Source organism: Diabrotica virgifera, chromosome 2 (genome assembly GCF_917563875.1).
Source record: "Diabrotica virgifera virgifera chromosome 2, PGI_DIABVI_V3a".
Taxonomy (NCBI): domain Eukaryota; kingdom Metazoa; phylum Arthropoda; class Insecta; order Coleoptera; family Chrysomelidae; genus Diabrotica; species Diabrotica virgifera.
The window spans coordinates 204,869,720-204,886,947 of record NC_065444.1 but is presented as its reverse complement, the minus strand read 5'-3'; the positions used below and the strand labels follow the sequence as shown (position 1 = coordinate 204,886,947).

General features: G+C 32.5%; 1 protein-coding gene across 1 annotated transcript in view; it reads right to left on the bottom strand.

Annotated features, from left to right (window-relative positions):
* Positions 1–17,228, bottom strand: part of LOC126880901 (inactive dipeptidyl peptidase 10-like) — a 378,845-nt gene that overhangs the window by 117,775 nt on the left and 243,842 nt on the right. The window contains exons 5-6 of the mRNA XM_050644976.1: positions 12,733–13,111; positions 1,668–1,895 (exon numbers count right to left, since the gene is read on the bottom strand). Of these exons, the coding sequence (XP_050500933.1) occupies positions 1,668–1,895; positions 12,733–13,111 (607 nt within the window). The remainder of the gene's footprint in view (positions 1–1,667; positions 1,896–12,732; positions 13,112–17,228) is intronic.

Below are 17,228 nucleotides of genomic sequence, written 5' to 3'. Positions count from 1 at the left end.
GTGCGAAGTCAATGAAAAACCGGAATCATGTGAGTTATGGGTGTATAGAAGATTTCTGAAAATATCATGGACAGAACACGTCACAAACAAAGAGGTTCTGAGAAAGATGAATAAAGAAATGGAAGTCTTAAATACAATCAAAACCAGAAAATAGGAATATCTCGGACATATTACACGTGCAGAGAGATACAACTTGCTCCAACTCATTATGTAGTGAAAGATTCAAGGAAAAAGAAGCACAGGGAGACGCAGAATATCGTGGCTGCGCAACCTGAGAAACTGGTACGGATGTATATCAAACGAACATTTCAGAGCAGCCGTCTCCAAAGTCCGAATAGCTAAGGTAATTGCCGACTTCCTTCGCGAAAATGGCACTTGAATATGAAGAAGATTGTTGAGTCTTGGACTATTAAAAAAATTTATCTGAGTCGTACCCTTGTATCTTTTGAAATGTGATGCCATAGAAGAATTTTAAAAGTTTCTTGGGTGGAAAAGATTCGAAACTCCATAATACTAGAATATCTCAGCAAGACTACTGAGATTATAAAAAGCATTAAGAAAAGAAAGTCGTAGTATTTTGGACATGTAATGATAGGTTGCAAATATGGGTTGTTACAACATATTATGCATGGTAAAATAACAAAAAAATGCAGTTTAGGACGGAGAAAGATTAGGCCTTATTACAGTAATAAATGTTTTTTTAATTGTCCTTTATATTTTTTTTATTAGGTAGTTGCCAAATAAAAACATATAAAAATTACAGGGATAACAAAAAGTAATTACCTAATACCATAATTTCCACAAATATTTTTTTAACAAAAACGAATCACCTATTCTTTTTCGCATAGCTTTAATCATAGTTTGTTAAAAATTGGTGAGTACTTTTAAAATTGGTAAGTTAAAAAAATAATAGTCTGAGAGGTAGTGTCAAATTTTTACGGTGATTTTAACACAGATTCTATGACTTTATTTTGGTAGGTAGTATTTGTTTGATAAATAATGTGTCTGTCAGCTGGCGTGACTCAGGGGCATTTAGGCAAGAAAAGAATAAATATGAAAGTAGATGGAAAAGCCCTACAACTTATATGTCACATATTTATCTCCATGCCTTACATCCATAATGGCTTAGTGGTTAGAATACCTGGCTCCTGGCTTTCACCCAGACTAGCCGGGTTCGATTCCCGGCGTCGCAAATCCTTTCTGTTTTTAAAATTGACATTTCGATTTGAAAAATTTTCATAATACCACATTTGTATTATTTATACGACACAATAAAAAAAGTATTGTAAAACAATAATTTCTCTCAAAATGTCAATTTTAAAAACAAAAAACATATCCGACGCCGGAAATCGAACCCAACTCGCCTGAGTAAAAGCCAGGAGTCAGTTATCTTAACCACTAGGGCATTATGGATGTAAAGCACGGAGATAAATATTTGACATATGAGTTGTAGGATTTTTCCATCTACTTTCATATCTTCTTTCAAGCTTTGGAACAACTAACTATATAAAAAACAGCACTACTAAAATGCCCCGGTCAAACCTGACGCTACCTCCCGGACTATAAATAGTGTGGATAAAAAAAAAACAAAACTTCTCTGAGACGGTGTGATAGTGTAAACGTAAATAATTTAAGGGTGTTAGTAATTAAGGGTTAAATTCACTTACCTCAGTGCAATTGTAACCATTCTGCGACCGGCAAGTAACAATTACAAATTTGTTTTGCAATCTGTTTAACCAGACAATGCCGACATTGTTCTCTCCATGGAAACTGACGCTAGTCACGTAGCTATCAGATTCTACGCTGTTTGTTGGCTTTAATTCGAACGGAAATAAATATTTGACTGTGGTTAAATTGACAATCCATACGGAAACTTCGGGATTGGCAGTTTCAACCTGAAGCAAAATTGTATATTAATTCAGTTGAAAATAAAAATTGATAAATTGTCATTTGAGATTTTATCGGATAGTGACTCGGCAATAGGGTGGAACGAAAAATTCGAAGTCACTATTGTTTATGGGGCTAGTGCGAAAAAGTTGTGTTTTGATGTATAATAAAACTGTAAGAAATCTTTTTTGTATTGGACCCTATCTTCAGGTTCCATATCAAATTTAAAATTTTGGGAATGAAAAAAAAATTCAAAATTAATTTTTCTATTACTTATTTGAATGTAAATAATTGTTTTATAATACAATCTACATTTTATGATTTGTAGTCTGATTTTGTTTTAAAAAACGGTAAATATTTCTAGACTGCAACCTTGAACGAATAAAGCCATTTCTTGATTCTGGTCCACAAACAGCAGCTGATGCTTAAGTTACTAACTTAACATTTCTTTCCACGGAATGGATATGACAAGGGCAGTTTAAGACCTCTATGCTGTTGTAATTCCCAGAATCAATCATATCCCTTATGGTCTAAGAGCTAGCAACGTTTTCGAGCAACTATTTTAAGACGGCTGATTCTTTAATATAATATTCCCTATGCATCCTAGAACACCTTACCGGCCATCTGGCTACTGAGACAGGTTGCGTTCATTACTGCGCAGCGCACCTGTGCTGGTAAATATATCGAATTTAAAATTATTTTAAGACGAAAAATTTGTTTGCCATTACTTTTTAAACATTATTAGAAATATGAATTATAATTGCCAGACATTTCTGTGGTTGCTAAATACGTGCCAGACGCTATAGTCTAAATCGCTCTCAACGTTTTCGAGAAAGTATTTTAAGACAGCTGATTCTTTAATATATTATTCCCTATGAATCTTCGAACACCTTCCCGGCCATCTGGCTACTGAGACAGGTTGCGTTCATTACTACGCAGCGCACCTGTACAGGTAAATATATCGAATTTAAAATTATTTTAAGACGAAAAATTTTTTTGCCATTACTTTTTAAACATTATTAGAAATATAAATTATAACTGCCAGGCATTTCTGTGGTTGCTAACTATGCGCCAGACGCTATTTTTTATAAATAATAAATGAAAAATTTAAATCATTTTAGTATGTCTGAAATTTTAATATTATGTTATTTACACATAAATAAATGCAAAATTAATTTGCCAGACATTAACTCGGTTGCAGTAATCAGCCAGATGGATTTAAAATCATTTAAAATGATATATATTTTCATCAAAACGTACGCTGGCTGTGTTAAGAAATAAGACAAACAAAAGATTCAGGTAAATATATTTGAAATTAGTTTAAGACAACAAATTTTTTTGTCATTACTTCTCAAACATTATTAGAAACATGAATTATAATTGCCAGACATTTCTGTGGTTGCTAAATGCGCGCCAGACGCTATTTATTATAAATAATAATAGAAAAATGTAAATCATTTTAGTATGTCTGTAATTTTAATATTATATTATTAACACATAAATAAATGCAAAATTAATTTGCCAGACATTAACTCGGTTGCAGTAATCAGCCAGATGGATTTAAGATCATTTAAAATGATATATATTTTCATCAAAACGTACGCTGGCTGTGTTAAGAAATAAGACAAACAAAAGATTCAGGTAAAATATATTTGAAATTAGTTTAAGACAAAAAATTTTTTTGTCATTACTTCTCAAACATTATTAGAAACATGAATTATAATCGCCAGACATTTAAAAAATAGAAAAAAAAATAGAAAAAAAAAAAATGTGTACCATTTTTATTCGGCTGCAATACGAAGGAAAAACAATCTTACTCTTTAATTAGAATAAGGAGTGCAGCCAGTCCCTTTAACTGCAGTTTTCTGCTCTTATTGGAGCGTCATCAGAAGGAACGTAGGCACTGTTCTCCTTAATCCAATCAAATTGCATCGAAAGGTTTTCCCAAATATTGCAGCCAAAGTGATGGTAATGGGTGGCTAGCGCCATCTGGCCGTAAAAATACGAAGCAAGTTTTCAATCCTAATAGCAAATAATTAATATTGAAAAATATCAAAAATCACTAAAAGATTTTTAAATTGAAAACTTACTGGTACATCCCCATGTATACGCCTCCAAGACTTCTACAATTTGCAAGTCATATGGATGCTGCAGTAAAGACGATAGGGAAGGAATTCTAAACCTTGCAATTCAAATCCCCCGTCTGCAGCCGGCTAGGAACTGAAAGATGCACCATAGTTACTCTACTGAGTAATACGAAAATAAAATAATAAAAATGTGTACCATTTTTATTCGGCTGCAATACGAAGGAAAAACAATCTTACTCTTTAATTAGAATAAGGAGTGCAGCCAGTCCCTTTAACTGCAGTTTTCTGCTCTTATTGGAGCGTCATCAGAAGGAACGTAGGCACTGTTCTCCTTAATCCAATCAAATTGCATCGAAAGGTTTTCCCAAATATTGCAGCCAAAGTGATGGTAATGGGTGGCTAGCGCCATCTGGCCGTAAAAATCATTTTAGTATGTCTGTAATTTTAATATTATATTATTAACACATAAATAAATGCAAAATTAATTTTGTCAGACATTAACTCGGTTGCAGTAATCAGCCAGATGGATTTAAAATCATTTAAAATGATATATATTTTCATCAAAACGTACGCTGGCTGTGTTAAGAAATAAGACAAACAAAAGATTCAGGTAAATATATCTGAAATTAGTTTAAGACAAAAATTTTTTTTGTCATTACTTCTCAAACATTATTAGAAACATGAATTATAATTGCCAGACATTTCTGTGGTTGCTAAATGCGCGCCAGACGCTATTTATTATAAATAATAATAGAAAAATGTAAATCATTTTAGTATGTCTGTAATTTTAATATTATATTATTAACACATAAATAAATGCAAAATTAATTTGCCAGACATTAACTCGGTTGCAGTAATCAGCCAGATGGATTTAAAATCATTTAAAATGATATATATTTTCATCAAAACGTACGCTGGCTGTGTTAAAAAATAAGACAAACAAAAGATTCAGGTAAATATATTTGAAATTAGTTTAAGACAAAAAATTTTTTTGTCATTACTTCTCAAACATTATTAGAAACATGAATTATAATTGTCAGATATTTCTGTGGTTGCTAAATGGTAACTGTACATTATTATATTTTAAATTGTATTTCATAAGCGCACTCAAAACTTCTTTTTTTTTCATCCACAAAAGTTATTATATTCTCGTTTTTTTCCTTGCAAAACACACATTGTATTTTATTTGCCATTATATTGTATCACAATTACTTTTCACTAAATAGAAACTCGACAAGAATCGTTAACAAACTGTGAATTTATTGCGGCTGTGACTGACCATCTTAATAACATGTGCGGACAACATTCACACCCGAAATTGTCGTATCTTTTGTTTGTCTAGTTTCTTAACCCAAGCAGCGATCGTTTTGCTGAAAATACACATTATTTTTATGATTTTAAATCCATCTGGCTGATGAATGCAACCGAATTAATGCCTGGCAAATTAATTTTGCATTTATTTATGTGTAAATAATATCATATTAAAATTTCAGACATACTAAAACGATTTAATTTTTCAATTATTATTTATAAAAAATAGCGTCTGGCGCATATTTAGCAACCACAGAAATGCCTGGCAATTATAATTCATATTTCTAATAATGTTTAAAAAGTAATGGCAAAAAAATTTTTCGTCTTAAAATAATTTTAAATTCGATATATTTACCTATACAGGTGCGCTGCGCAGTAATGAACGCAACCTGTCTCAGCAGCCAGATGGGCGGTAAGGTGTTCAAGGAAGCATAGGAATAATATATTAAAAAACCAAGTGTCTTAAAATCACTGTTTTCCCGACGTTGCTAGCTCTTGGTCCATTACATTTTCATTGGAAATCTGTTTTAGCAAAGGAGGAGCCGTAACATTGAATTCAGAAATATAAATTAAGTCAATCTAATCTTCAGCACTAAAATTTAATGTTGGTATTTTGAATCTCCGGATCTTTTTTTCTTTCTGAATTTCTCTAGCTTTCGGTACTCTGCGTAATCCTAGATCTTATATATGTTTTCGTTCATCTTTCATCATACCGAGTAATATATTTTCGGGATGGGCAAAATACGCATTCCTTTAGATAACGGCATCGACAATTTTTCTTTGGTCAACTGGTAGAAATCGTGAATAATAAATCATTTGCCATAAATGTTTTGAACCATCTGAACAGCTAGGATACAGTTTTATATAAAACCAAACTGCTGCAACCACTTTTTTGATGAAACTTACTAACATAATTAATTGGGGGCTGGGACATTCAGTTTCAACATACAATCGAAGTAATCGATTAGCAACTGTCAGCCACATTGCGTGTGATATTTTCCCAGGTTTTTTAAGGCTCAAATCATTATGACATTTTCCCGCAGCAACTGCTTGACTTATTTGGTACATGTACTTCTGATCTCTACCAAGGTCTGTTGTTTCTAATAATATTGCTAGGTTGTTCTCTATTGCGACGAAATCGACGACAGCCTTCTCTTCACAGCGTTCCAGAAGTTTCCCTATTGGCCCTGAAAAACTAAGTGGTCCACTGGTGCGTCCATCTAACTGTTGAATTAAATAACGTGGAGGTAGCTCATTGCAATGAAATAAGAATACTAGCCATTGAAGCGAGCTGCCGCAGTATTCATTCAGTTTTCTTATAACGCCTACTTGAGGGCTGGTGTTCACTACCGTACCTTAACTTCGATATATCAATATTATTTTCTAGGATAGATTTTTGAATGCTATTCGCGATGTTTGCAGCCGTTCTGATAAAGAAGACACATTCCCTACATATCGAGAGCCTGGTTCTTCAATAATTGTTACGTGTTCTTCTGTAACTACTTTTCGATTAAACTTATTGACTTTTTTTGTTGCAAGACAGTCTTGCATTTGAAATCCGCATTTGTGACGTAGATGGTTGGAATGTAACTGTTGACAAAGGAGCAATGAATTCTTCTTCATGATCATCTGCATCAGAAGAATTTCAGTCAGACAAGCCGCTACTTATGGAACGATTAGGAGAATCAACGGTACATGCTTTAAGAACAATTTCGTCAGTATTATATTTTTGGGAACTTGCCTTTGCCTTCATGATTCTTTCCATTTTCTTCCTTATTGCTGCAGATGCTGCAATATCCACTGGTCCAATTGCCATTTTTCGACAGGATCGTTGATCTTGAAGAAAAATTCGCTCATTTTGTGGTACTTTCTCGATTTTATCACAGGTACACACACATACACAGTTCATCTTGCACTTGCAAGCCGCGATATTCAATAACTTTTCACACTCCTTTCGCTGGCAAATCTTTTCTTTGTATGAATCAGATGCTTGCTGAGTTTTTGTGTATCGCTTAAGATTTTGATACTCCGTATAAATATTTTTAATCATATCTTGAATGCGCTTATGCGATAATGTTGGAATACAAGCTTTTATCCATTTTTGTTCTACTTTCGTTGCAACGGCATTTGACACGTCGACGATAAAGTGATCTTTATTATTATTTGTCAATTGAAGTTCATTACGAATAAGGAGGAAGCACTTTAGAATGTCACATTTCGTTGGTAAAACACGATCATTGAAATTTGGTCACAGCCATATTGATTTTTTCGACAAAAATAATTTTTTTACCTCAAGATATTTTTTTATTTCAAAACGCTCTCGTACCGATTGTTTTCATCACCTGATACAACTTTTAAACGATAGCAACAATAATTTTTCTTATCTTTTATTTTTTTGACCTCTGTCGTTCCACCCTACTCGGCAAATACTCGTTTATTACCTATAGAATACTCAGTGGGAAAAACTAAGCTGTCCACAAAAAAATTATTTATAATGATGTTTGAGATTTTCTCTATATAATAAACTAAGCTCTTTATTTTTATTTGAAGCATTATTCTGATGTAATTTTAAAGGAAAACTTTTTTATATACACATAAGTCTGGTATTTGCGAAATTCTATTGAAACTTTAAAGTGTTCTTTTGTAGTGGAAAATCAATAACAGACCTTCTAAACGGTATATTCTCGCAAGAAAAATATGATTTCGTAGCACATAAAAGGGAACTAACATACTTTTGTCACTAGATTTATCGGCTTAAATTGACTAAAAGAAAAAAGTTGAAGGACTGGGTACCTCTTTGCCATATAGTCCTTATACGTTGCAAAACTTTTAATAAATGCGAATACTTTGCAGAAATATTTTTTTAACTTATTTGAGTACACAAAGTAGGTATTATGTATGCAGAGTGTTTCATTAAGAATTGTTCATATGGTAAGTGGAGAGACTTTAGAAGAAAATACGAAAATTTAACCCAAAACACTTAAATAAAATATTGTTCCTTACCGAGATACAGAGTGTTTTATTACAAATATTCTAAAATGATTTTAGCTCATTGTTTTCACACCTTTCAATATTTTTTGTTCAAACTCGATAAGCAGTTTAAACATGTTAGGGTACTCTAATTAGTGTTAAAACATAGTTTTCCTCTGTTACCAAAAGCGTGCTGTAGGGATATATACTTCATTTTCGCCTCTTTTTTTCCTCATAACCTACGTAATAATAATTTCAACATGTTTTTTTGATTCCGTGTTAGTTTTTACTTAAATATTATCCTTTTGTCTCATTGCGATAGTGTAAGTAGTTTTCAAGTTATTTGCGTTTAAAGATAATGGATTCCATAAGACTATGTATTTTAAACAACATTCAATAAGATTGTGTTTAAAATACATAATCTTATTGAATCCATTACATTAAAACGCAAATAACTTGAAAACTACTTACTCTATCGCATTGAGACAAAAGGATGATGTTTACGTAAAAAGTATCAAATAATCAAAAAAACATGTTTATTATTAAACAAAAATTATTATTACGATAGTGGCGTAGGTTATGAGGGGGGAAAGGGGCGAAAATTAAGTATATATCCCTACAACACGCCTCTGGTAACAGCAGTAAACTATCTTTTAACTCTATTTAAAATATCCTAACATGTGTAGACTGTGTCAAGTTTAAAATATTTTTTTTATTGGTAAATGGCTTTGCCATAAACCAATAATAATTAGCCAGACTTATTTTTTATTTATAAAATTACCAAAAGATATTAAATGGTGCTTTAACAATGGGCTAAAATCACTTAGAACATTTGTAATAAAACACTATGTATCTCGGTAAGGAAGAATATTTTATATAAGTGTTTTGGGTTAAATCTTCGTATTTTGTGCTAAGCTTTCTCCAGTTACGATATGGACATTTTTTAATGAAACACCCTGTGTATACAAGTCAGTATAAACTTTATAAAGTTACAAATTATATGCGATTTGATTATTATCTCATGGAAAATTTAACACATATTAAAAACTAGTGATTCTGCCGTCGCCATGAGAAGTACAAATGTTCAAATCGACCTTCTTTAGAGGTGATAGAATAATTTTATATTCTTCATTGGCGCGCGTACGGGTAAAGGTCTACATTTATTTTAAGAAAAAACTAGTACGCAACTAAAATATGTTAAATTAAAAATTATTTTTATATTGCGCAATATAAATATAAATGCGCAATAAATGCTTGTTAAAACCCACCAAATTTCTTTTTCATAGACCAAACGGTCTTAGAGCAGTAAATAAATTGGCAGTTTGAAATAAAAAATTCAACACCACGTATCTCGGAAATGAAGCATTTGCGGACATATATTTATACATAGCAAACTGTCATTATTTTTTCATGTAACCTTAACGTTTTTCATCTCTCTCTTCGATCCTGACCACACGGAGGGAGTGTAGTTGTCGACATGATGTCGTGTATTTTCCGTCTCCAAAGATTTCTGTCTCTGGTCATTTCTTTTAACTCATGCATACTGTTCTTACGATGTCAGTTGGACCACTATAAAAACAAAATTCGACACCGATTGTCGGCACCGTTTGTAAAACATAGGCGGCGCAATAGAAATTAATGAGTAAACTTTTATTTTTAAATTATGGTTCAATATTTGTTAAACAGTAATAATGTTGTTAACTGTTCACATTTCTTTATGAAATTGACACCAAAGATAATTAAAAATACATAATACAAATGAAATTTAACGTGCTTATTAATTTGAGAACTAAAGAAATAAGACTACACTTTGAATATACACACAAAAAACATGAAAACGAACAATTCCTCTTCCAGTCGAATTGTCTAATTCATGACTAATGAAGAGATCACTTTTACTACTGTATAGTATTTTTACTACAAAAGCGATATTACGTAGGTCAAAATTTTTGACGTAAGAGAACTGTCAAAACATTAGAATGTGACTCTTCATTATATCCATGTTTATAATAAACATGGCAATAATGAAAATTCACATTCTAATGTTTTGACAGTTCTCTTACGTCAAAAATTTTGACCTACGTAATATCGCTTTGGTAGTAAAAATACTATACATAGGACATATTTTTGACAAGTTGAAATATATCACTATCCGTGTGTTCAGAACTTGATTCGACACTTGTCGTGTTTATAACTACCACACCAATATTGGAAAAGAAGTGAAAGGCGCAATTTACACAACAGTTATCAGACCAATAATGACATAAATACGCGGCAGAAACACGACTTGATACAGAAAGGACAGAAAGAATGCTAGAAACAGCAGATATGAAAATACTTTGAAAAATCGATGGGATGTGGGAAGAGGTAGAAGTGCAGATATACGACAGATATGCAAGGTGGACAACATCAATAACTGGGTAAAAAGCAGAAGAGTATAATGGAACAACTACATGAGCCAAATGACAAAAAACAAAGTAGTAAGGACGGCGAGAGACGGTTCCCCAATAGGAAGACGATCAGTTAGGTCTGTATCCCGCGTATGAAAAAAAAAGTTGATTAATAGTAAGCTGAAAATTTGTTAATAGCTTAAACGGTGTCTAGTCGGATAAACTGTGATATACGAGAACACTGTAACAGGGGCAGTTTTAATTTTGGTTAAAAATTTGAAACGGTCAGACTTAAACTCTCCGAACAGAGATTAAACTCTCATGCAAAAATCAGACTGCTATTTATCAGCTGTCATAATTCCTGTCATTTGACATATTCTACATGTTCCACTCATTAAAACGCCCATTTGGTGATAAATAGTAGGCTGATTTTTGCATGAGAGTTTAATCTCTGTTCGGAGAGTTTAAGTCTGTTCTGTCGGACAAAACACATGTGCCGTTTTCGTGGTCTGGCCGTTCCAAATTTTTAATCTGTTCCACAATTAAAACTTTCCCTATTCCAGTGTTCCCATATATCAAAGTTTCTCCAACTACACACCCTTAAGCTATTAAAAAATTTTCAGCTTGCTATTAATCAACTTTTTTTTCATACGCGGGATCCAAAACTAAGTGGGAAGACCACGAAAACGATGGAATGACAACTTACTGGAGCCACATTGAAAAACAGACAGTCATGTCTACACAAGAAGAAGAAGAAGGAAAAGAAGAAGAAGACATTAATATTGGTGACAAAGCAAGATAATATTTTTATTTTACTTGAACTTGAGCTACACAATTTTTCCAAATGTCACTTTTGACTTGTAAGTATATATATTGTATTAAAACAGAAAATAGTGAAGAATTACCAAGAATGATGGAAGCACTAGATAGTGAATCGACAAAGATGGGACTGAACATCGCTTACAGTAAAACAAAAGCCATGACCAATCAACAAGGAGAACCAATAATTACAGTGGCACAAACAAGAATAAAGCAAGTAAAAGAGATATTCTAGGACAAATCATTAAATTAAATAAAAAAAATCAGACCGAAGAAATAAAAAAAAATAATAAGATTGGCCTGGGCATCACTCGGAAAACTGTCTTTTATTCTAAAGGAAAAAAAAATACCCCCAATACCTAAAATCAAGAGTCTTCAATCAATGTACACTCCCTCTCCTCATAGACATGGACACATACAAAGGAAAATATGGAAAAAATAAAAATATGAAACATGAAAAATTCCATTAATTACATTATCCAATCAGCGGACTGAGCAAATTGACGTCATTAAATCTCGCATAATATATGGGACATCCTGTATAAACAATACAGTTTCAGTATAATACAATACAATAAAATTTAAAATTGATCATTAAAAGTATATAATACTTACAAATGCAATTTAATGTGCTTATTCATTTTTTAAGTACTAAAGAAATGAGACAAAAAATGTATTATAAAAATAAAATAATTGTAAGTTATTACGACGACACTGTTTATTTAGTGTTTATATTGCTTGCCGCCTTTGAAACATGAGAAGGTATTTTGACCAGATAACGATATGATTTGAGCCTAAGCACTTCCGAACAATTTGACCAATTACTCTTCAGTATTGCCCAATAAGATACGTTAGAAAGTAGTAAGCCACACCCGCGTCCATGTGGACTAATACAAGGAGTGATCAATTTTGAAGCAAGCAAATGTTTATATGGTTTATCTTTATTTCTATGCTCTTCGTAGAATTATTGACCGGACCCCAAAAATGCTTCTGGTCCAACTGACATCGTAAGAACAGTAGGTCTTTTGCATATTCCTGTAATTTGATCGATCCGTCTTGTTGGGGACCTTCCTCGTGATCTTTGGCCTTCCACCTTTCCTTGTATAATGAGTCTTTCCATGTTTTCTATGTTTTTCATATTTAATTACTAACACCAGTATATGTAGTGAATGTCGTTTAGTACAGTATTAATAACTATTTAATATAAATATGTAGAAATAAATGTGCATAATGTAAATAGTTTTCCATATAATATAAAAATAACTTACTCTAGGATATCGGAAGGACTTGATTTTTGGATACAGTGTTTGCTGCGTGCTATGACTTCCATACCATGGATACTTATATTCTCCCACATTCGTATCATTAAAGGTAACATAAAGTAAATAAATCCCATCAGACGAAAACCATAATGCGTGAGAAGTCTTCAAAATGTAGTTTTCATAAAGCCAATCAGGAATCCCATTAAATATAATATCGGATTGGCCGGTATAAGTGATTCGACAGACCAAATCCTTCTCAACGGGTTTATAGTAGATATCGTTGTTATAAATGAAGGCAACTGCCGTCCCGTCTGGTGACCAAGTGGCATATTGGAGGAATGGCGCGTTTTCGTCGAGTTCGGTTGGAGATAATGGCCGTCGTAATCTGAAATAAAATGTCGTTTATCGGACAAAGTCAGTGTGATAGATAGTTGAATAAAAGTTTGATAGCTCAAGGTATGAGTGCAACTTTATTATATTTACAGTAAAATAAGTGCAAAAATTACATATTACGAATAATAACAATCGTAGCTTTTAGATTTCTTAAATAGTAATAATAACAGTATTTTTCTAATATCACTAAAAACAATATTTCTACAGACTCCACGTTCTTAGAATTATTACTAGGAATGATAACTTTATGATGAAAATAGTTCAAAAGTTGGGCTATGTTTTTATTAAACAGTATCTGAAAACCATAAGAAAAATTCAATTTTTTTCTCCTTTTCCTTGCTATATCTTAACAGCTATACCTACATTAATTCTAAAAAAAATTTTAAGGCAAAAAATTACAATTAAGTTTTTTATAAAAAAGAATTGATTACAACTTGGAAAAAGAATTATTTTATTCTTGTAAAACTCGCAAAAACCATTAAAAAAGTGTCAGAATTCAATGATTTTTCAATATTCTTCTTAGGGGAAAATATAAGCCACAGAGAACCTTCCATATTTACCAAAGAAATCTTTTGAATATAAAAAAGAACACTACACAAAATTTCAGCACAATCAATCAAGTAGTTTTTTTGAAAAAAACTTAACTAATTTTCAAAATTATGCAGAGTGAATAAAAAAGGTTTAAATAACTGATTTTTTTTTTAAGTACAAAATAGTATTATTAAGCTTTCTAATAAAATTCGAATAATTAAAATCAGTTTAATTTATAAAACTATATCGAAAATTCAGCGATAAACGGGTATTTAAACAAAAAAACATTAAGATTATTTCCGAAGTTATGATCGATCAAAGTTGACAAGCTGCATTTTGGTAAAAATGTTTAGTAATAATTTTTCCACCTAAACGACTAAACGTAATTATAGCCCCATCTTTAGATGAATAAATACTTAGTTCATCACCAAAAATATCCGAGAATTATTCTTATAAATATTTAATTTGTGGCCGTTTATCTTCATAGAAATTCTCTAAAATTGAAAATAAAAAAAATTAACATTCTTGTATATTTGAAATTAAATGATTTGCATCTAGAATTGCAGCTTAACATGCTAAACAATATTGACCAACATTAGATTTTATAAGATTTCAGTTATAAAGATTTATATCATTAAAGCCTACTAAATTATCTATGATTCAATAAAATTGTGTTTTGACTACGAAAGTTTTGGGGTAGTTCTAATTTCTTTTATTATAAATGGATTTTGGGCTGCTGAATCCGAATATGAGGTTTGCCGACAAAATTTCTTGCCGGAACATTGAAAAAATCGCGAAAAAAGCGAAAAATTTCAGCTCTTTTCCGCTTTTTTGCTCAAATCTCGAAAACTATTAACTTTTAGTAAATGGTCTGTCAACAGAAATTAAAGTAATTAAAATTATCTACAAACATCACTAATTACTTTTTTTTTCAGACGAACTGTTCGGTCTAAAGTACAAGTTGAACATAGCCAATTTTTAACCGTCTCGGCCAAACCTACTTTTTACATTCCAAAACTTTATTTTTTTATTAGAATTCTGTCATTTGATAAATCTCTCCTAGTTTTCTGTACCAATAATAAATGTTAGTTCATAGGTATGGTATGTCTCTTGTGACAGCTTCCATGAGTCCATTCCATCCTAAGAGGCCGGGAATGTCTCTGCTTTTCCCTTAGAGCCATAGAAGAACAGGCATATATGGAGTCACAGTTTCAGTTGGTGTGAACATTTCCTTTGGATCTGTTATCTTGATTTCTGATAAACCTTGAGGTTTTGTCCTTTTAAAATGAATTAGTTGAACAGCTCCCAGACTTCCATAAAACTCAGGAGCGGGTTTCTTTTTTATCCGAGGAATCGATTGCTTAGGAGCTACTGCATATTTTGGTGCAATAAAAAATGACACACATGACGTGAACAGTGTGGTATTCGTCGATTGTATGTACGTTAAAATCAGCGTTATCATACACCTGCTGTGTAAAGCATGGCAGGTTAATTTTCTGCTGATCGCCTGCGAATGCTGACACCTCCAGGCGAACAGCTTCTGTATAGGAGGAACAAAACCCAAAAGAGGAAACTACATCAACCTATTTTCTTGAGCCGTACTTTTTGTAGAGGAAACGGCCAACCCTGCAAGGAATGGTGAGACCATCTATCTGGGCCTTACTGCCGTTACAAGACTTTGAGCAAGCGCGTTGCTTATCTGAAAGTGTCAGCAATCGCAGGCGATCCGCAGAAAATTGACCAGCTGTGCTTTACACAAGAGGTGTACGAAAACGCTGATTTTAACCCTTTCTATACCAGGCCTTAATTTGCATGTTGATCCATCAACCCCAAAGGTTTTTTCATGCTTAGAGTTCCATTGCCTTATATATACGTCGCAGATAAATAAACAAATAAATAACCAAAACATGTTTTAGATGAGTTTTTTTAACCAACTTAAACATTTTCTTGTCAAAAGTACTCATCAGAGAGCAAAATCTTAAAAGTTTTCTTTTGTGTGGTACTCCTTAAAACATAACACTACGCACGCAAAGGCCGACTCCGCATCTTGCACACATGTATCTCGATTCGCTTGTTTTTCTGGTCTTTTCTGTGACTACAAACGCTTCACCGTCTAGCAGCTACCTATAAGCGTTGCCACCAGTGCTACAATATAGCATATATCTAAAATATGTGAACAAATATATACGGCAACGGGTTCGCATGACCTGTCTTAGGTGCCAACATTTTGAGGCTTTGGGAACAATAATCTAACATTTTAGGACATATTTCTACGGCATTGGGACACCAATGAGTCTAAAATTTTATTAGCAACGCATAGCTCCTAACCAATCCATTCCTCGGCTAAAAACTAAAACCGCGTCTGAGGTTTATGGAAGCCAGAGAGCTGTTCAACTAATACATTTTGAAAGGACAAAACCTCAAGGTTTATCAGAAATTAAGATCCGAAGGGAGTGTTCACACCAACTGAAACTGTGACTCCATCTGTGCCTGATATTCTGTGGTTCTACGGAAAAAGAAGAGACATTCTCGGCATTTTAGGATGGATTGGATTCATGGAAGCTGTGAGAAGAGACATAACATATTCATATTATGAACTGATATTTATTATTTGTACAGAAAACTAACAGAAATTATCTAATGACAGCATTCTAATAAAAACTGAAGTTTTGGAATATAAAAAGTGGGTTTTGCCGAAACCGTTAAAAATTGGCAATTTTCAACTTGCAACTTAGACCGAATGGTTCGTCTGAAAAAAAAAGTAAATAGTGATATTTGTAGATAATTTTAAGTACTTTAATTTCTGTTAACAGATCATCTAATAAAAGTTAATAGTTTTCGAGATTTGAGCAAAAAATCGGAAAAAAGCTGAAATTTTTCGATTTTCTCGCGATTTTTTTAGTGTTCCGGCAAGCAATTTTGTCCGCAAACCTCATATTCGGATTGAGCAGCCCAAAATCCATATATAATGAAAGACATCAGAACTACCCCAAAACTTTCCCACTAGGGAGCTCGTAGAGTACAAATTGACTAAATCACTACATGTAAGGTCGGGTAACCGTTCAAGTTTTGCAAATTGAAAATTGAAGTTGAAAGAAGCCTTGAAAATGTCTTAGATATTTTATATTTTTAGGAGCCGGTATAGGTGAAATTTTCTAATCATTTTAGGCACGATAAGACCCTACAACTTAAATAGTACAACCTAAAAGAAAACGTATGAACACTGTGCCGTCACTTTTTAGTGGCACATGCGTCAACAGTGGCGCATCAACCTTTCCACTTATGGATGGGATAAATAAATAAAAAGGTACCCTCCCTCGTTCAGAAAATTCAATTTTTTTCATTTTTTTATTTTTTCATTTTTGAAATTCTATGTGATTAGAAAATAAGACTTAGCGTAATTTTGATCCATGATTCACCCTTACCCAGCATCAAAAACTTCATTTTTCGTATTTTCTTTTTTTTAGGAGGGATGCAATCAATTTTAAAATTTCAAAAAATTCATAGGCATAGTTAAGGCTTTTACAAAACACGTCTACTTTTATAGATCCATAGGTTGAGTGTAAATATCTTAAAAA